The 22,030-nt window shown below is 42.4% G+C and overlaps 1 protein-coding gene across 2 annotated transcripts in view; it reads right to left on the bottom strand.

Annotated features, from left to right (window-relative positions):
* Positions 1 to 256: 256 nt before the first annotated feature.
* Positions 257 to 22,030, bottom strand: part of LOC147709103 (nucleoporin NUP35-like) — an 89,722-nt gene continuing 67,948 nt past the window's right edge. For both annotated transcript variants that reach the window (XM_086927710.1, XM_086927709.1), the window contains 4 exons: positions 14,585 to 14,654; positions 14,348 to 14,476; positions 10,940 to 11,104; positions 257 to 1,356 (listed from right to left, as the gene is read on the bottom strand). In XM_086927710.1, the coding sequence (XP_086783836.1) occupies positions 1,279 to 1,356; positions 10,940 to 11,104; positions 14,348 to 14,476; positions 14,585 to 14,654 (442 nt within the window). In that variant the 3' untranslated portion in view covers positions 257 to 1,278. The remainder of the gene's footprint in view (positions 1,357 to 10,939; positions 11,105 to 14,347; positions 14,477 to 14,584; positions 14,655 to 22,030) is intronic.

Raw genomic sequence — 22,030 nt, 5'->3', positions numbered from 1 at the left:
TGCGCTAAGTGCAACAATGAGAACATGTTTCATATATGGTTGTCGCAAGGTTTTGAACGCACACGTTTAGCTTAATTTCATTAAAGACATATAAACGTATCTCATCTACACCTTTCTGAGTACTTTACTGACTCACAATATTTCGGGAGTGCAAAACTTGGGTTGATGCCAGATGAGCAGAGGGGAGTACCCATAAACAGGTCAGAATTAAATTGGTGACTAACTGAATTTTGACACTTAACGTTTACAGTTCTGTGCAGCAGTAAACCAGGTCTTTTATTACAGAAAAAGGAAGGCATGGAGTAAGAATTGGTGCTACATGGATTAGGCTATGTCATGTTGATCTAACTTGAAATGTTGTTGTTTGCTTCTAGAGCGAAATGAGGCTTAATATGAGTTTGAGTCTTCAATGAACAATTTTCCATTCTTAAATTCACTGGAAATCAACATTCTTTTTTATGCGAAGACTGTACAGGATTCCTCTCATTGTTGGAAGAGCCTGTTCGGCTGAATGAAATAGTGTTATTTACCTGTACGTCTGAAGCTACACACCTGCTACCATGCAGTAAACATTTAGCCCGAATATTTACCCACTGCTCCCACCCTTGCTGACCCTTATTAGTTGTTTGCATATATTGAAAGGACCACCACACTTCGATGGATAAGCACTTGGCATAACACCAACATTCCTTCAAAGCACTTTAAGACTGCAATTTATGCAACAGGTTTATTTGTGAATTTACAATAAAAATTTAAAAATATGTAACAATGAGAAAAACGGACAGTGACAAACATTAAGACCATGTTCATTATAGACAATATTCATTTTAAAAGAGCATGTGTTAATCAGGTACGTCTAGAAGTAGGAAAGCAACCAAATAAGGTTTTCCAACGTTAAAAGGCGCAGCTGTACAAAATCTATTAAACATAATTACTTGTGCCTTAGCCCACTAACATGTCACAATTTGCACAGTGTCCCTTTGCTTGGGCTTGTCAATTATTTTAGTCAAAATATATATTGCTCCTTATTAAATGGGTGTAACGGATGCAGTAGAACCAGCATTTTACTTTCACACTGATGACAGACATGTAGTTATCTTAAAATAACGAGGACCTAGACAATCCACATTTTCTGTTCACTCCCTCCATGTGCACAGCATCCAAGGCCGCCAACTGCCATCCCAGGTAGACAGAAAGAATAGTGCTGCCAGTTGGTTATATAACTAACCAAAAAAAAAGCTGACAAGTTTATATCAGTGAGGCTCTCACGCCCTCGAACTACCATCCAAACATGTATTCCATGGCTTTAGAAACAATGCCGTCATCTTTCCTTGGTGTCTGTCGGTCAGCAACAACCTGGTAAAAAAAAAAAAATTGTGCATTCAGACATGAAAGCAGTAGTTCTTAGAGTGGACTTGAAAACGGACACTCTTCTCAATTACAATACAGCATGTATTTTGTAAAGGTTACAGTTATATATAAAATAAATGACTAACAGCCAGATTCATGAAAAGAATTAGCGCTCGCAAAAGGCCAGATTCTGAGAATCTGGCTCTTTGCGAGCGCAATTTTAGCATTTGGGATTCATCATCCCAAATGCAAAAATCGCTATTTGCGAGATCGCATATTTGCGAGGAATAGCATTTAAGGAATCTCTATTGGAGATTCCTTAAATGCAATTCATTAACCAATTTAAAATTGCGAATTCGCAATATTTGGCCGCTATTTACCACGAAGTCGGACCTCGTGGTAAATAGCGAAAAAATAGTAAAATGCACTTTAGTGCATTATTCTCGGTTGCATGTTACACACACACACATGTCCTTTGGACATGTGTGTGCGTAACACCTGCGTAAATTTGCATTTCAGGGGTGCTACAGGGTGTCCTTTGGACACCCCTGGCACCCTTGAAATCGCTATCTTATTTGCGATAAGCAAATTGCTAAATCGCAAATAAGGAATACTCCCTATTCATTCCAATGGGCCTAAAGGCCCATAGGAATGAATGGGGAGTTATTCCTTATTTGCGATTAGCAATTTGCTAATCGCAAATAAGGAATGTGTTGGAATCGCAATTTATTTAGCGATTCCTACATGAATCCCGTTTTGCAAGTCCTTAATAGCGATTCCTTAATAATCGCTATTAAGGACTCGCAAAACGGCTTTCATGAATCTAGCTGTAAGGCTTTTAAAGATCCGATATCCAGGGACACTGGAATTGTGGGTCAGGGAGGACCAAATTATACAGCAGGTTTTACTACATTATTTGTCATCTAAATAGCACATTTTATGATAGTATTTCCTCATGTTGTCATTTTTACACATGTAATCACTATCAGGTCAAATGTTTCACCTCATTAGCACCCATCTGACACAAACACAAAAATAAGCGTCAGAAATACGACCAGTCAACCTTTGCAAACTACCTTTCACTGCGCAGCAACGTGTTGCTGCGTTTTTTTAAACTGTCGGTTTGCGATAGAAGCAATTTTTTTTGTTAAAATGTTCAGATTGCGCAGCAGAACCTGCACAAATATAATCAATATTCATGCCGCTCCTCTAGCTGACCCGGTTGCCTCTTTTGGTTTTCAGTTTTAAGGCCACGCCCAAATAAATCAGAATGAAAAGGAATCTGAGGCACTTACATCAATTTAAAAACTGTTTTGTGCAAGAAGCAAGCTGGATGAATGCGATTTGTCTCCAATTGAATTCAGATAAAACTGAAATACTAGTGTTCAGCAGTGCCTTACTAGCCCTCCGTTTGGTGGCCTTAATCATTGGGGTTGAGCCCTGAACACGCTACCGCAGCTCGCAACCTGGGTGCTGTATAGGACTGTCCTTCTTAACCAATATTTAAACTCCCGACCACCGGTTTATTAATTATGAAGACACTAAAAAAGATTCTACCTTTTGTTCAGCAACCTCCGATTCAAGCCCTCTCTTCCAGACTGGACTACTGCAATGCATTGTACATTGGCTTTTAAAGATATTTGATGCAACTCAGGTTATTCTAAATCGACAAACAAGAGGGGCAGCGACAGGCATCTGCCTCGTCCCTATTTATACAAATGTGTTCTAAGGAGCTGGTGAGAGGAGAAGGCGGTAGAGCAGGGAACATGTCTGTATACAATGAAAATATAGTTCTAGTACTTCGGTAAATAGATATTTTTGTGATTCGGAATGGTGATCTGAAGAAAGCAAGAGATCTTTTGAGCAATGTAATGACTAACTGAAAAAACATCAAGTAACATATCTCGATGTTACTTTGAGAATTAAGGATGAGAAGTTAGTGACCTGATAATACTGCACACCCACAGTAGGCAATACTTTGTTACACACCTGTAGTTGCCACTCCCCTAACTTATAATGAAGTATCCCATATGGTTAATTAATTCAAACTTGAAAAAACTGCAGTAACAATTTCAGATTTTTATAAAATTCGTCTTGTCCCATTTTAGACAAAGACCGCTTATTTTATAGGAAGCAAAAAATAAAATAGGTGGCGTTGGGAAGCGCTCTTATCCCTCAAGATTAAAATTGATGAGAGCATGATCACTCTTAATTTCACCATGTAGTATACAGCACTATGGATTAATACAATTATACTGGGGATTACTATGTACTGATACTAATATGTAATGAACTATTGGCAGTGCACCTTCTGATCATTGAAGGACTGGTAAAAAAGTTACTTTTCACCAGACAAAACATGAAGGCCTGATAGTTTGTTCTTCAGGCCTTCTAAGTGCAGCAAATCTATGGCTAGCTGCAGTGCATCTGATAAAACCACCTATATAATTACATATCTCAAAATAGATATATTCACCACATGTACTACCCCATATGTGGTTTATATTCTGGAATGCCCTTGAAATGTTGCCAGTACTGTCTTTCCGGTCAAAAAATGAATCTTAGAACATTGAAGAGCAATCACTTCTAAAGATTTCCCATATCCAGTTGCCAGACACTTTCATGAAAAACAGTCATTACTGCAATCAGATTACACTGGCAGTTCATGGATTTTAATCTTTCAGGTACCGTAAGGTAATTGATTATTGTTAATTCCTTTCCCTTCTATTATTTTCAGGTGCCAATGGTTTCTAATCAGCACTGTGGAAGAGATACACATCGTTTAAAGTATATTTAGTAGGTTTATGCCCACATGGGCTTTAAATTTTTTTATGGGCTTGAAAGTATGTTGAAAAGGTCTCCCTCTTGGATTTATTGTGAAAATATTTAGTGCTACCAAACTTGGAGCGATAAGATTTATATGGGGATAATTTGTATTTGTATAGAATTAATACTGTGACAACATGGAGTAAAACCGACAGATATTCACATGGAGAATTTTACTATCAGGCATTTAGAGTGAGCAGCCAACAGACTGGTTGCTTTGCTACTTTTGGCACAATGTCTGAAGAGTTCAAGATGTCCATTAGTAACCGAGCGTCCTGTGTATTTATATACAGTTTTTAAAAATACATCCTTTGTAATAGTGTGCTGTATTTTTCTATTTAAGTTGCAATATATATTTAAGGAAGCAACCTCAGTTCATGGCTCACTTGCTTGTTTGAGAAAGGCAGTGGTGTCAAAACATGTAACTTCTCTCTGCCTCAAAGAATTTTGGACTATAGCCCTCTAGTGAGTGCCTATAATGGTCTGTTTGAGGAGCCAAGCATAGATATATTACCTACTGGCGGTCGCCGGAAGGTAGTTATATTTACGAGCTTGTTTCTATTCAAAAAGTTTTTTTCTTTTGCTAATATCTTTCTGGCGTTCGAAGAATCTTTGTGAAATTTTCCAAACTAATTGTTCATTCAGGTCAGCTCAGGTCTTAAAAGTTTCGGGGTGAATAGTCAAGTGGGGGCCAAGAAAAAAAGGGGGTCCCAAAACGTTTTCTCCATGTTAATTTTGCATAAGAACTTCAGACACGGCTACAGCCCTAACTAATGAACAGAATTACACCAAATTTGGCAAAAAAGAAGCTCTTGGTTCAGAAAGCAACCTTTTTTTTTTTAAATAGTGTAAATCCATTTAGTAGTTCAAGAGAAATTAAAAAAATTAAAAAGTATATATATCAGAGGGCCAAGGAGTGTTTGTGAACCCTCCTGAGCACGAGCTTCACTATGATTGGGTGCCCATACTCAAACCAGGAAGTTTTGGCAGCCATCTTGTGACCAGAGTAACAAGACAGTAAAAAAAAAAAAAAAGAACGGATAAACAAGAAAAGGGGGTAGGGTAGAAAAACCCTGACCCCCCACTAAAGCCTGCTTGTGTGACCCCCAGGGCCAAAACAAGCATTAAAAAAATATTTTTTGGGCCAAATTCGGGATAGGTGCGCCAATTAGACCGAAGACTTTTTTTAAAGCAAGTGCGGGCTTCTGCGCTCCGTTGCTTTGAGGGCCAGGACCTGGGGGCAATGTTTCAATAATGTGCAGGAGCCCACCCCCCTACCCCCAGCCCTGGGTCTTAATTTATTATGCAGGGACCACCACCTCCCCGGGGCTTTGTACTCGAAGGGAAGGGGATGGCCTGACCCCCTCCTGGAGCCCTCTATGGCCCTGTGGAGCGTCACTCCTCAGGGCCAGCTCCTGCAATGTCCCAGGGTGCCCACCACCGGGACATTGCTGTGTGCTTTGACAGGGCAGGAGCACGGCTCACGCCCTGCCATAGCAAACACTGCTTTGCTTCTTGGAAGAGAGAACAGGAAACCTGCTCTTGCTTCCAAGAAGCAAAGCTGATTTGCTTTTGGATAAGGGGAGCTTTAGGTCAGCTGCTCCCCTGGTCTAAAACCAATGCCGGCTACCGCAGGAGCCGGCTGGGACCGCGGGGGCATTGGGGCTCCCCCTGCGGTCCCCAACTTGAGTGAGGGCCTCGGGGGATTTTTCACCGCTTTCATTTTGCCGCATCTTTTGTCTGTATTAGTTTGATTCTGGTAGAAAGGATATTTAGTATTTACAGAAATACCATGCCTGATAAAATCAAGGTGCATTCAGCGACCTTTTGTCATCTTTCACATGTTCCATTACAGTACTTTAATGGGTAATTTTGCCTGAAACAATGGTTTCAGACCGCACCTCTCTCTCTCTCTCTCTCGAAGGACATGACACAGGCATCCCACCACAACCTATAGGCACATTACCTAGGGTTCACTGCCCCCGGATTATGATCCTCTATCTGTATTAAGGCCTGTATGTTTCTCGATCTGTGTTCCCTTTTGTGTCGGTTTGAATGCAGTACACAACAAGCATTTACAATGCAATGGTTTCGCCTTCGGAAAAGTTTGAGCCATTGGCATTCTAAATGGCAAACTTTTTATTTATGTGTTGGTTTTGAAAACAGATAAATAAATGGCATTCTCATTTACAATGCCAATACACACACCCACACAAGAGCCCCCCCCACACACACACACACAAGAGCCCCCCACACACACCACACAAGAGCCCCCCACACACACCACACAAGAGCCCCCCCCCACACACACACACAAGAGCCCCCCACACACACCACACAAGAGCCCCCCACACACACCACACAAGAGCCCCCCACACACACCACGCAAGAGCCCCCCACACACACACGCAAGAGCCCCCCACACACACACGCAAGAGCCCCCCACACACACACGCAAGAGCCCCTCACACACATACGCAAGAGCCCCCACACACACGCAAGAGCCCCCCCCACACACACACGCAAAGAGCCCCACACACGCGCAAAGAGCCCCACACACACGCAAAGAGCCCCACACACACGCAAAGAGCCACACACACACACGCAAAGAGCCCCACACACATGCAAAGAGCCCCACAATTAAGAGTGGAACTACGGATAGATAGATTTTTTTTTTTTTTTAAACGAGATAGAAAATTACTTTCATATGTAAACCTAAGGAGGCATGCAAGACTACTCCCCGGTGACCTACGGTTATACTAACGCCCTGTATATAGAGTCTAAGAAAGGCTAACAAATCAAAGAAGCTGTCTGAAGGAGAACATTTTTTAAAGAAGCAATAAAGCTAAGGATAGAAACATGGTAAATGTTGACTCCATGGCAGGCATGTGGTATTGAAAATAGGTAGGGCAAAGTGTAAAATAATTTGACATGGCAAACATTATCTGCCCAGGTGATAGATTGTGCTATATAAATCTGCTGCAAGACGAAAAAGCAGTAAGAGGCAAAACACTATGAAAAAATAGTTCCACTAAAGAGGAAGGTAACCGTATTTCGGCTACAGGAAATTGATAAGAGAAGTAAACAAGTAAAAAGCATTGGTACATGCAGTACAATATGCTACAGCCAATAGAAATGGAGGAAACGTAAGCAGCAACACAGGAACCAATAAAATGCCAGGAAAGCGAGGGGGCAGGAAGTAAGCTCCTTTTAAGATTTATATTAAAAATAATAGATTTCACAAGCCCATCCCAAGCGCTGTGCAGACGAAACCTAAACATTATCACTGTTTGGACTCCGATCTGCTTGCTCAAAGTCATCCTTGATCTAGGAAACTCCCCCTAAGCATTTTAAAAATATAAGTATATTAAACAATACAAAATTCGTTTGGGTGCAACAGGAGGAGTATTTTACAAAGTATAGCAGCAAATGAACAGTTGCTTTCACACACCCGACAGGCACATTTTGTAATAGACTAAGAAATGGTACTTCTGGGACAATACAGATTGCAAGACCACCAAGAAAAAAAAGACAACTGAATGTACTGCACGCTTACTGGCTACAAAAACTTCACATACCAAGAAAAATAAACCATGTGCAGTTGTCGGATTTTTGGAATGTCTACTTCCCGATGAATACAGCGAGCCATGCCGACGTGCACGGCCTTGAACTAGTGTAAACAGGGTCTTAAGTTTCAGCACTATTAGTATGGAATGCTCAAATAGACGGAATGGAATGTCAGTAATGGACGTGGAAACCAAGTATCACTAACAAAGCGCACAAAACTTCCAGAACACCAAGAGACGCGGCTCGCGCTCACATGCGACCCTGAAACAGCTGAGGCACGTGCAAGCGAAAGAGGGCATTGTCATGCCGATTTATCAAGCCATCTAGTAGTCGGTGAGGAATTGAAACAAAAAAAGGCCACGTATGAAGTTGGCAAACAACCTTTTATCGGACAAAGGGAACGCAGAGAAACTGCTGATATCTCCATGCATCGAAGCTCCAACGAACGCTCTCTGCATGGGGGAGGGTGAATTCGACGCACCATCTTGTGCTAAGCACTGCTCGAAACCAGAAAGAGCATTGTTCGTCCAGTTTCAAATATCAGGGTGAGAGTGGCGAAATCCGAGCCAGTGTCTGGCAGCCCCAAGCTGTATAAAAGGAAATGTGAAATCTCACTTCCATTCTGAGGTTGCTCTCTGAGCTTGTACATACTGGATTAATAAAATATAGGCATGGAAAGAGGAAGCTTAAATCGGCAAAAATGTGTTACATAATATGTGCAGTTTTGAAAAAGCGCATGTCCCCTAAAGAGTAGAACAACAACAAGATAGCAAGAAGCATGCGCAGAACGGACTGTCCCACAAGGCCACGATTTAAAGGGGGGCTTAACTTTTGATTCGGGCCTCTGAAGCGGCAAGGTGACCCTGAGAACGTGAATAGGCAGGGTCTGTCATACTAACCAGCAGATGAATCCTTAAACCAACTCAGGGGTGGAGGCATGGTGTGCGGGAAGTCACTGGAAATTAGAATGTAACAAAATATGTACTGCAAGATGTTGTATTCAGATTAAGTCTCAATAGTGCACCCAGTCCATCATGCCAGCCTACCCTCGAATGACTAGTTAATCTTTAACCATCATTTTACTGCTTCCATTCCGGTAATGTAGCAACAGTCTTTGAGAACAGAGAACCTCTACGAGAGCAACAATCAATATTATGGAAAGCGAAGTCCAACTATGTTTAAGGGACCAAAGGGCAATTCGTTTAATACACACATTAAACAAACTTGGCAAAAACAGCGATTTACAAAAAGGCGTAACATCATAAAAGGGCAGTAGGAAGAATGGCTTGCGCCATTGCTACAGAACAACACGTTTTCAGTGTGTTGAATGGGTATCAGCATATTTGTATCTGCCCCAGAGACTTAAAGATTGTGATCAATTCACTAGGCTGTATTAATCTCACAGTCACACAAGCATCAATGATTGCATGTCTCTTAGAAGCCCTTCTAAGCGCTGTAGTGAGATAGATTAACGCTGGATGTAGTTCCCTCGAGAGGATGGAACGCAGACTTGACCCGCAAGGATCTCAACCTGTGACCCTCGGGTCGGCTATTTCCTCTGTGTCCTCTTGTCCCAGACTCACACACACGCACACCTGCAGCAGACGCACTGACCCACCGAGATAACTCACCGTGATCAGCCACCGCCGGCAGCACTGCAGTCTGCAGCTCGGTCGGCGGCGCTCCCACAGCTCGCGTGGGGGTTGGGGAGCGGGGCAGGGAGCCGGGCGCAGGAGTTGCCCTCCCTCGCTGACATTCGGGGTTATTTTTAGTCGGGCTGTATCAATGCAGCTGTCCCGGCAGCCTCACTGGGGGAAGTGACACTCGGGCTGGCCTCACTCCGCTCCTACGAGGCCGCCTCCGGTGCTGCCGCTCTCCTCTCGGCCCTCTGGTAAGGTGGACGGCTGGTGAGTACCCCCCGCCGGAGCTCCGCTGCCCCCGGGCACCCGGAGGCACCGTAGCGCTGCGAAGAAGAGGTGTGTGTCCGGTGCGAAGGCCTGAGAGCGTCCCCGAGCTGCCGGCCGGGAGCAGCGCAGACTTCCAGCGCTCGCCGTGGCTCCTCTTCTCGCGCTGGGCGGCGGGGGGGGGCGGGCACTTCCGGCCGGCCGCGCTGGGATTGGCCGGCCGGCTGAAGAAACCCCCGGGCGGGACACCAATATTTGCGAGGACACGGGGGGGGCGGGAGAGGACGAGGGGGGCGGGCGGGAGAGGACGAGGGGGGCGGGAGAGGACGAGGGGGGCGGGAAAGGACACGGACGTCGGGAGGGAGGAGGGAAACGTGGGGACGGCGGGAGGAGGGAGGACAGCAGCAAGCACGGCCGGCCGGACCAGACACGGGGGCGTTCCCGGCGTCGCGTGACGTCGGCAAAAGCCAAAGAATGTCGGGAACGCCCCCGTGTCTGGTCCGGCATTGACAGACAGGCCCCTCGTCCAATGGCAAGGCTCCGTTTACGGAGCCAGCCAATCAACGACGAGGGCCGAACCAAAGCACCCTACGGTTCTCAACAGGATTTCGCCTGCGCGGAAAAGCTGCGCAGAGCGCAGCTTCCGCTAGGCGAAACCTAAAAAGGCATGTCTACTAGCTTTGCTTCCGCTTATCCTTAAAGCAACAGGGTGCATTAATCAACGCCTTAACCGCTGCAGTTTTTCTGCCGCGGTGCAGGCGTTCTAAAGGGTGGGTGGGGCTGCGTCGACCGTTGGTTGTGCGCAGCACTAGGGAGGGAGTGCTCCCGTCGGCCAACAGCTGATGGGAGCACGGAAGGGGTTAAAGACAAAATGGTGGCTTCTTCGCTTCTGGACTAGAGGCAATCGATATTCCAAAACCAAATTCAGGTAGAAACAGTGAGGCCTGAACTGTTTTGTCAACAGTTCAGTGAAACTTAAATCCCATGATCAACAGGAGCAGATGCAACTCTGGTGCACTAAGGCACTTTAATTACCCTCAACTGTGTTATTGGTATCTCACTTGTGTAACTCTAGCTTCCAATTCCCTTTTGCCAGGTCGTACAAGAATAAAACCCGTAACAGTGACCTTAATGCCCAAGTTAGAGGACTTCAAAAGTTGCATGAAACCATAAATACAAAATAACCCATTTAAAAAAATGTAACACATTTACACTTACAGGAAAGAGCTTCGTACCACGCACATTAAACACAAGAACTGCAAAATGTAACTTTTGCAACAACAATTCAGTACCTGATATTCACTGGTTGATGCTTTGTACGCTGCAGAAAGTGGTCGCATTGTAGTTGTTCTAGGAGTTGTAGCAGGTTGTACAGGCGTGCCAATTGTTTTCACTGGTGGTGTGAAGACCGAGGATGTGGAACACGTGGAATACCTGTCACAGCTTTCCATTACACTCTAGAAAATAAATATTTTATTAAAACGGGACATGCAACATTATGAGCATTATGAAGGCTTTTATTCTAAATTGCGGTTACAAAACAGTTTTACCCTCGGTGGCCGATGGAAACATTGAGTTTTGGAAAGCTAACTCCTAGAGACTGCAGTGATGTGCTACCCTAGATTTGGGTACGGTTGTTGAAAAGGGACATCAAGGCTGTTAAAAATTAAAAAGGTTAGAGTATTTTGGGCTTGGACTTAGATGTATTTAATTACCTGTGGCACTGCTTCTCCAGGATTGGCATTGTTCATAGATTTACAGGCTTCTGCACCCTAATATGTCAAACTGTAGATCAGGGACACGTTTTGTGTAGCAGTGTGCCCCGCCCACCCACCCCTGAGGTCTTACTCAGTTATCACTGTATGATTAACTGGCATTATTTAAAATCAAACCGCTTTCCTTACCACACTAAAGTAAATAATTATTTGTGGGAGGGGGTTTGAGTAGTAGTGAGAAGGTAGATGAGCTAATGAGTTATATGTTAATTTATACGTTTCCCAGCGTGTTATCTTTCAGACTATCTACATCTTTTTTTTAAAGAGGTTAGGAGAGCTGTGCGGCAATAGCACCAATGAAACAGAATGACAGAAAACATTCAACTGCCAAAACAGGGAATCACTTAATTAAAACAACTGCGAAAACACACAGATGCCAAACATGTATTTGGTGAAGAACATCCAACCACACCCATGTGAGTAAAAAAAAAAACGAGGTATGGAAAGGGGTGGACTTATGCAAGGTGGGGGCACCGGTGATGGATGAGACCGCCCCTCCCTAGCTTCAGTGGTCTTATAGGAAAGTCTGGAGCAGGTGCTCATATTGCAGACACAAAACATTAATTAGGACTGAAAACCTTTCCATGGAGAATTAAAAAAAATATAAAGTAAGAGGGTACAGCTTGAGACTGAAAAAAAAGTATCAGTAGCCGGTCTGCATAGGATTAAAAAACACACACACACACACACACACACACACACACACAACATGGACCCAACAGAGCTCGGAAAGCTGATCTTCTGAATTCTGCTGCAAGCATTACAGGATGCCAATGAAGCACTGTGCAAGGATGATCCATGTGGTGATCACACTTGGAAGACTGTTTCATCTACAGTTCTTGCATTCATGCTGGCATAATGATCTGTATGGATGAGAAGACAATCAGCCCTAAGGCTCTCCACCTCACCAAGCTTGATTATCACTAACTGGCTGTGTAAAACACATGCTGTGGTCTTTTCCAAAACGTGGCAGTCTCATAAAAAGCCCTAACATCACGCATCAATGGCTATTCAAGCACACTTTCATGTTTATCCTAAGAAGGATCGAAAATCCAAACTATGCTCAAATCTTTTGATAATGGTCTTCTATTCAAAGATTGCCTTTTTGTCCAACCAGTCCTAGTCCTCTTGGATACCTCGTTCATGAATGCCAACTTGATACAAAAGAACCACCTTACCATCACAGTCAACAACCAAACAGATAACATCCTGCTGAATAGAAGGTATGAACCATAACAGACTACGGTATAGCCTGTTCATCCTGTTCCTCAGGCACCCAGCTATGCTGGGCACCACTGCCCCAGCATACTCTGCAGGACACAAAAACTCTGAAGTTCTCTAGACCGAAGCTGAAATGGAACTCTGCATTTAACTGTGAAGGGAAAGCCCACACTAGTGCAGCATCAGGACCAGCATTTGCATAGCATCTTCCATTTCTAAGGCTTCAGAAGGCAGTTCGAGATAACTAGCGATTTGATATGTGGGAATAAAAATGTTGGCACACAATAACGATGATCTAGTGCAAGAGAAACAAAACACTAGCTCTCTTTGATGAAAGGCAAATAAAATGTAATCTTGAGGGATTCCTTTGATTGAAAAAAGGAACTACTATTGTGGGTTTAAATATGCAGCCTGGCATACTTTAAGAGAAGGTTGTGTTGAAACAAGGAGACCATGGACGAGTGCTCCAATTTGTTTTAGATACAAAGTCCGCACTATATCCACACTTTGTATGGAACATCTGTAGCTAGAGTATGCCACAATGCTCAAGTAGAGAAACAGACAAGTAAAAAAAAATCCAAAAAAAAAAAAATCAGTTTGGTCAGAACGGAAGTCCACGGTAGGCTTTAGTTCAACCTAATCCGAAGAATAAATGAAAATGTAGAAAGTCACTTCTACTTGAGGTAAATTATCTTTCTTATTTCGGTTACTTCCCAAGACAATATTGCAACTAAATAAAAGGAAAGAAGCCGGCAAAGAGGTTTCAACTAACATCAAGCCTTAGCAAGTAAGAGCAAACATTTAGAGACAATACAAGCAATTTAACCTTATCCACAGCAAACCTCAGCATAAGTAATTGAAACTGGAGACTAAAACTTCAATTCAGTAACCTGGTCACCATAATTGTCATGCAGAGTTACTGAATGGAAGCTCACTCATCCTCCATATTTCTCCAACACTACCCATCAGCATTTAGCATCAGCTAGTTCTGATAAGATTTGGATAAAGTCTACCAAAAAGATTCAAAGTTGTGAATCCACTCCATACATATGGCACTGCACACCGGAAACCAGAACCTCAGTAGGAAATCCTTTATTCACTGAATGACAGGATTGTAGGAAGAAGGCTTCAAGAACCACATTAATGATAGAGTTTTGATCAGACCAGGTAACGTCTTCTAGCGTGAATGAGGAGGCGCAATACAGACTAACTACATCCCTTTCTTTTTGCAATACCACAAGTAAAAGGACTCCATCCCATAGACCTTTATCAAAACAAGTTTAAGATCTGAAGAAAACCGCACATTTAAAATTATTGGCAAACATGACACAGTAACCTTTACATCACAAAGGACATCAAGTTTTAAGGACAGCCCTGGTTAGGTCAAAAGCAGACATGGGCAGAAGGAAGCCAGTCTACAGGTCACATTCACTAGAATACTCATGCTCCTTCAGAAAATGTAAAACTGCTGAGGATGTGGGTGACTGGAAGGAACTCCTATTAATTTTCAGGTGAGTGAGCCTTAATACATAGGATTGACGGTGCTTTTAAAACCAACAGTTATTGCACCAGTGAACGGAATCCATAAGCTCAAGAAACAAAGCTAGGTGAATGATAAGCAACACTAAATGGAATTTGATCAAGATGGATGCACCCAGCTCTAAAATATAGAATTTATACACACCTAAACGAGAAAGGACTTACTTTATCTATGCAAGGCTTGACCCCAACCATTATAGATTCACCAAACACCCTTCCATCTTTGCTCAAGGCTTTCCTGGCCTGCAATTTGGACTGGTACTGAATGTGCATCCAATTTCCTGTGTTAGACATCTGCAAAGAGATCGAAATAAAAAAGATTAAGTCTTTAAACCGAGAACAATTTCTTAAACTAAAAATAATAATGTACATAGTTCATTACTGTCGATTTAGTAGTCTTACCACATGCTTTAAAATGTTTCCATACTGTGCAAACTGTAGCAGAATGTAGGAAGCAGACGCCTGCGGAAAACTTAAAATAAAATAAAAATATCAATTGTATTAAAATGTGAGAAAACACAGCACTTAAAAAGGGATAATCAACAACCTGGACTAAAATGAACAAATACATACTTTATGGGGCTAATGTAAAAGTGGCGGGTTAAGGGCAGGATGAAAGCTCACAATCAAAGGCTTTGGCCAGAAGTACTATCTCCAGGGTTTGACAAACTTCACAGGTTCAAGCAACAGAGATATGGCTTATGTAATAGACATTTTACAGATTCAGGCAGCAGCCGTATTCCTTAGTGTACCCCATTCTTGCAGGCTCAGAGTTCTACAATGATAAATTCATACAAAGTTGGAAATATGGACAATGAAGTATCTACACAGGAGTCATGAACTGGCAGTCATAGCAGCACGTATTATCCTTTTGTAAACAACGAAACAATGGATCACAAATGAGGTATACCCAGCTCATCAATATCCTGTTGAAGTATATTTTGGAAATTAACTAATGTGGTCTCTTGGCACAGGAATATCTTCTGCAGGGCAAATGAGCATGTATCCCTGCCCAGAGAGCCCGACTGCTTGTAAAACTGGTATCCTGGCTTTGTTTGCTCAAGCTAATCAAATGTGTGCACAAAGGCCTAGGCCTGCCACTAATAATGTGGAAATAGGAGAACCTACTCATTGACCTGGAGGTACTCCAAGAAAGCGATCATAAATAGCAAAAGACTAATGTCCATGCCCAAGGTGTATCAGAAAGCAGTGGTGGCTGTGTATCCTGTTTTGGTAATCAGTAGTAGGACCAGATATTTTTCCATGTCACAGGGAATGCGGTCTACTGACCCCTCTTGCTTGAGGTTTTGCTGTTATGCGACTGCCCAGAACCTAACTCTGCTATCTTGTGTGCGCAGCGGAATGTGCAGCGCATGTGTGGGAGTAGAACTATGTGTGTACTAGGAGTCTAATTAATGGCACCAGTGTGATCCATTTTGGATTGCCCTAGTTTAGCATGGCACAAGATGTGAGGATAAGGACAGCTTTCACATACCGGAAGTGTGCTTTCTGCCCTTATGTGGCTGACGGGTGGAGTCCTAGATCCTGAAGTGGGAGAAGACAGAGAGAGGGCTTCCCTAAGAAGTTCAATGAGGACCTTTTCAGCAACAGACAGTTGATTCACTTTTTCTTGCTACTGGGTTTTGGTTCATGGAAGTAGTAAGACTGCAGTTTAAGGTGAAGTAGCGGCAGAAAGCATACAGCAAGCTTTCACTGTATGAATAATGCACTAGAAGGTCTTCCAACAATTTAGTTCAACAATTTTCTTGACAGAAATACAACCATTTTTTTCAATACCAAATTTTGAAGTAAAATTTCAATGATAGCGCAACATTTTCAATATACAAAACCACTGAAATTCACCATTTTAGTTAGCTCTGGTAACTATAACTCCCACCCCCACCATGCACAGATCTCTAATCAATTTCATTGCAAAAATTGCAGTGATATTATCAATGGTGTCATAGAAGATTTAATGAGTAATGTAATATATGGGGTGAATGGTGCACGAGCTAAAGTTACCTTACTGCCCGAGAGCAAGAGGACAAGCAGTACAAGCCATCAGCCATTTATATGCCATGAAGTAATCGGCATGCCTAGTGGGCCCTGGTTGCAATGCACTTGTACCAATGAAAGCTAAGCCACTGATCAAAGAGAAGTAGATTAAGCTGGGCCAGAGCTGTGAGAAACAAGGGACTGTTTATGTATTTGTAGGAGCGACAGAAATCTACAAGCCTACAACAGAATTTCACGAGTATATGTGTAGTTCGTATATCCATTTAGATTACGAACATGTTTAAAGTCAAGTAGAAGATTGCAAAAGTAGAAAGAATACCCCTTAAAGCGTGCATTTTAGTATTCTGGACTACTGTGCATATTAGAAGTCACTGAGGCGCAGATAAGTTACATTTCTGCAGTAGTAGCTTTAAGATATAAAGGACAAATAGAAGGCAGCTCGATGGGTCTAAAAGACACCTATATTCATGACCTATACCAGAACCTTTCGACTACCCAATGGGGCATTAAAAGAGTAATGTTCAGAATCCATCTCTTCATTTCCCACTGGGACTGTGCCTACTTTAGCTCTGTTTCTCCATGGTTACAACACACTATTGAATTATATGTGTCTGCTTTTCATCTATCTGGAAGCCAGGTTGGTTTGAACGTGAGGTGGATGACAAAGGAGAGGGGATGTTCTCAGCGAAACTGAGGAAAAATAACTGCTAAGTGGGCAGCCAAGAAAACATATAGGCTTGACGAAGCAGCAACTGCTGCATGTAGTGGCATGCTAATGCAGCAGCACTTTCTCAAATGGTTTCAAATGTTTTCTAATATCCACAATGCTCTCTGGAACGACAGACAGATGATCAGAACTGTAAAGTTGTGAGCTGCAAACTACTTGTATCCCGTGAGAGTAATGGGAAACACTACGCAACTTTATTACATGGTCTGCAAGCCAGGGAGGAGCAGTGAGCATGCCCAGTCAGACCAAAATATTTTAAAAGTCTGGCTCCTGGGCCATGTAAAACTCAAAAAGGAATACATAGTGCAATCCAGGATTGTGATCAGAGTTCTGTTGTAGATCCCAAGCACCACAAAGATTCAGATATTTCATCCAAAGGAGCCAAAGAAAGGGTTGAAAGATACACCATAGTTTGAGCATTCACCATTTATCCAGAATCAGTCATTGCAATCATAGACTTTCAAACAGAGGAGTTTTCAGACCCTGGAAATAAAACATTTAAAATCTGAATTTAAAATTGAATTTCTTCGAGACTATCATCTGCTCTACTAGAATGATGCTATTTTGAACAAATTTTTGTTAAGGCAACTGAAAGTATTCTTGTAGCTGGTTTCGTTTATCCACAGTTAAAAATATGAAACATGCATAAGGGCATGAACCTAATGAGAACAATCACCACCTCCCCAATTAACGACCGACATAAGACACTTCTTTGAAACTACTTCTAGTCCTGTGTAACATATGCACATTCAGGATGCCAACAGCACAATTACAGTGGAGTAAAAATCCCAAACAAAATACCAAGTAACACAAATAATGGCTTTTAACTGGATCACCAGAAGGATTCCAGCATGAAAGCTGAACACCGGACACTGTTGCAATGAGCTTTATCTGCCAATGCATGTAGGGTGTTGCTGGAGAACCCTTTGGCAAGGGTCGCTTCCCACTTCCCAGTGTGGCCATTTGTAGGCCAATCTGTCCTATGGGGTTTGTGTTAAAACTTCCAGAGGACAGAGCAGTGCCTTGTGTAGTAATGTACTTCTTGCTTTTACATTTTCAGACAGCGGAAATGCCAAAATGCTCACAACTATTCATGATGAAAGCTCTTTACCTGGGACCATTTGGGGTCAGGTATCAGAAGTGTGCAAATCTATGTGCATTTAAGAATATAATAAGCGCATGGGAGGTGTAGACCAAAGGTCAGTGCCTTATAATGCTTCTCTAAAGTGCTACATCTAGTACAAGAAGTTGGCTGTTTCCTTTGGCATCCTCCAGTGCTTATGCTGCTTTCAAAGACTGTTCTTCAGATTCCAAGAGGAGTTTTGTACAGTTTCAGCATCTGTAACTGACACTTATTGCAGGTGAGCTGGCAAATGTTTCGAGAGTCGGAGTGGAGGAGGATGTGGCTAGATTGCCACTTTACAGAATACATTCCTCCAATACCCGAAAAAAAGACTGCTTATCGGAGATGTAGAATCTGTTTCTGAACGAGTATGAAAGAAGACTTAAGTACTGCCCCAAATGTAATTCTAATTTGGGCCTATTTGTGCCCACATGTTTTAAATTATAAAATGCAATTCAAGAATTGGGGGAACCATGACAGTAAAAGTGAACTGACTGTGGTTCTATTGCTAAGTATTTTCCGTTTAGATACCTGGTTGGCAGTAGTTGGTTGTACTTAGTTACAGCTATTGTGTAGGCAGTCATAGATGGGATTTCATCTTCAACCAATAGGCTAGTTCTTTCTACCTGAATTTTTTTTTCTGTTTTTAGTTGGTGTTTTAGTCTTTCCTGTCTGTGCTTCGTGCAATCTGTTAATTGTGAGAGTGTTTTAGAACTGAAAGTGGTGTGGAGCTTTATGGTGATGTCCGAGTGGCAACTGGCTGGCGATGTGTGTGAACTGGCGTTTGACTGCCAGGTGGTGTTACTGCTGTGTCAGTCATCTGGGTGTATGAAAGTGATGGTCCCATGAATGGCAGTTTGTTGAGGTGAGTGTTTGTCTGGGGGCCAACATTTCACAAGAGAAGGAGAGAGAGACTCATGAACCATATGTGAATGGCCTGTAAAGCGGCTGGTGCCTAGTCATGGCTTTACAGCTCACGAGCTGCAAGTCACTTGTTCAGCATTTGAAACTTGTAATTATCTTTTAGCAGTGATTTCTAGGTTTTCATTTTTGTTAAATCTTGTTAATAAAATGTACACGTGTGTATGTATACAGTAGATGGCGGTGCAGTAATATTGGTCTTTTCTGTCTCAGTCAGTGTGTACATTGTCTCCTAGGACAATCTACCAACCCCAGTTAAATTACAAAGCAGGGAACTCCAGGGTGGTGTGTTGCGTGCATCCCACACGTTTTCCCTACCCAAAAGCCCTTCCATCTTCAAACATTTTATTTAAACATACCTTTTTTCATATTTGTGACTCAAAGTACTGGAATCTGCGCAGATTTCCTGCAGGTTTGCTAGGCTTCCCTAGGGGCCACCTGAGCTACGGCACAAAACCACAGCTAGCCACATTTCAAAATGTTAAAAAAGGATCAGTTTTCAGTGGAATGGTGCGATGCGTCCATGCTGGGTTATGGCGCCTTTCCTGTCGCGGGCAGGAGCCCTAAGCAGACAAGTAGGCATCTCTTTTATCCGGAGACTTGGGGGAATGCTGGTTAGTAGGAAATATGTGGCTCCCCACAGATGACTTCCATTTGGAAAATGGGCGTTTTTAGTTAAGCACTGAAGTTTGCAAAGGATCCTGGTTAGGAAAACCTGGCAGGAGTCCCAAATCAACCCACCATGGATTCCCCAAGGTATCTAGTTTTCAAAAATGTACAAGTTTACTAGGTATCCCGATGTGCCCGCTGAGCTAGGGCTCCAAGTCCGTAAGTACCCACTTTTTAAAAAAACAAAAAAGCAAGCTCAGATTTCAGTGGAAAAAAAAATGCGTCTAGATTGTGTTTTGGACCCTTTCCTGTTGCAGGCACTAGGACTACCTAAACATGTGGGAATACAGAATAGTAAAACATTTGTTTATACCAAATGTATTCTGTTGCAGGCACTAGGACTACCTAAACATGTGGTAATACAGAATAGTAAAACATTTGTTCATACCAAATTTATTTCTTAGCATTTGTTTGTAAGTGTAAGAAAAAGGATATTTTGGATGGGTATCCACAAATTGAGATGTACAAATAACCACTGGCCCTAAACACTGTATTTGGTGTCTATTTCAGAAATACATAGGTTTCCTTGAAACCGATGTTTCACTCATTTTTTTCCCATATGAATTGCTACATAACCGGCACACAATGAAAAACCATTGTAAGGTGCAGTTCAGTTGACTTTGGGTACCTCGGGTTCTTGGAAAACCTAAAAACCATATATATATATTCCGCAACAAAAGGGTCTAGTTAACAATGGTATATGACTTTTGTAAATCTGTCATTATGACAAGAAGTTACAAATAAAAAGCAGTCAAAATGTTTGTTTTATACTACTCATGTTTTATTTCAACAGTTTCTTTGGGAAAACCTTGAGGGGTGTACATAAATGACCCCTTTCTGAACTCAAAATTGCATACTTTTCAGAAATCTATAGCTTTCTGGGATCATCCATGGGTTTCACCTGGATTTCTACCACAATCTGGTAGTAAGTTGAAAGCACAAAAATTGGGAAACAGAAAATAAGTTTTTTTTTTTAATTCAGCTCTGCATGTACCTGAAAGTCAGGAAAATGGTGACTTTAGCACAGCAAATTTTTGTTGCCACTTTTAGGAAGAAAAAATAAATACAAAATAGTCTTTTTCCTCAATTACGCCCCCCCCCCCCCAAAAAAAACGCAATTTTAGCTATATATGAGCTATTTTTTAAGTCCCTTCCAGAGGAATCTTCAAACTCTCAGAACCTTTGGATTCCTCCAGATGTTGGGGAAAAAAGGAAACACATTTGGGGTGGATACCTTGTGTGGAAAGACAAGAATGGAGGTTTAGGCACAAGCTACCCCAAACTGCTAAAAAAAAAAAAAGGGCTTAGCATTCCAAGAGTAAAAGACTTATCAGCTAAGGGGTTAAAGGACAGATGTCACAGTTCCACTGTCCCGGCTTGGGTACAAAGGTCTAACAAGAATAGAAGAAAACAAGTTACTTACCTGTAACTTTGGTTCCCCAGTATTGGTAACTTTCATAGATTCCCATGCTTTGTATCATTCCCAGTCGTCGGAATGGGAGCCTCGGTAGTATAAAAACCATAGAAACAAAAGAGAAAAACAGGCCTAGGCCTCATCTCATTTTGTATCCTATCACTCTCTTTGTGTAAAAGAGGCCAAACTTTTGCCAGGACCAATCAGAGCAGCCTCACCCTCTAGAACCTTCCTGAGAGAGCTCAGAGCCTCAGATTATCGTAGCCGTTGTGCAAGACACATTTTGTAAAAACATGGCATCACATAACCATATAGTAATACTTATAGTAAAGTAAGAAAAATAAGCAAAATGTGCTCACCAGGATGGAGGGATTGTAGGGAAAGCTCACCTTTCAATGAAAAAGATTCCGCAGAACTGCTTGACCAACAGCCGCGTCGTCTCGTCCTGCAGACTCTAAGCAGTAATGTTTCGTGAAGGTATGAGTACTGCTCCACGTTGCTGCCCTGCATATATCCTTAATGGCGACTCCAGAGAAAAGAGCCACAGACGATGCCACAGACCTTGTAGAATGGGCACGAACTCTGTTCAATGGCTTGCCGCCTCCTGATGGCAAAATTGAATCGCACTGGCGAATCAGCGGGAAATGCCACTCTTTGCTAAAGGAAATCCCTTCCGTGGTGCGCTGTAGGACACAAACAACTGGGATGATTTCCGAAAGGGTCTTGTTTGCTCTAAGTAGAATTTCAAGCATCTCTGAACATCCAAAGAATATAAAGTGCGTTCTGCAGGTGTAGAAGGGCGCGGAAAGAAAGACTTTAAAATGAAAGGTTCATTTAAGTCGAACTCTTCGGAATGAACTTCGGATTGGTGCGAAGAATAAGAGCATCCTTTTTGAATTGAAGGAATGGATGCACTATGGAGAGGGCTTGGAGCCCACTAACTCTTCTCACTGAAGTAAGTGCTAAGAGGAGGGCAAG

The sequence above is a fragment of the Lissotriton vulgaris genome, chromosome 6 (genome assembly GCF_964263255.1).
Source record: "Lissotriton vulgaris chromosome 6, aLisVul1.2, whole genome shotgun sequence".
Classification (NCBI taxonomy): Eukaryota; Metazoa; Chordata; class Amphibia; order Caudata; family Salamandridae; genus Lissotriton; species Lissotriton vulgaris.
The sequence above is the reverse complement of the archived record's forward strand: the minus strand, read 5'-3'. Positions and strand labels throughout refer to the sequence as shown.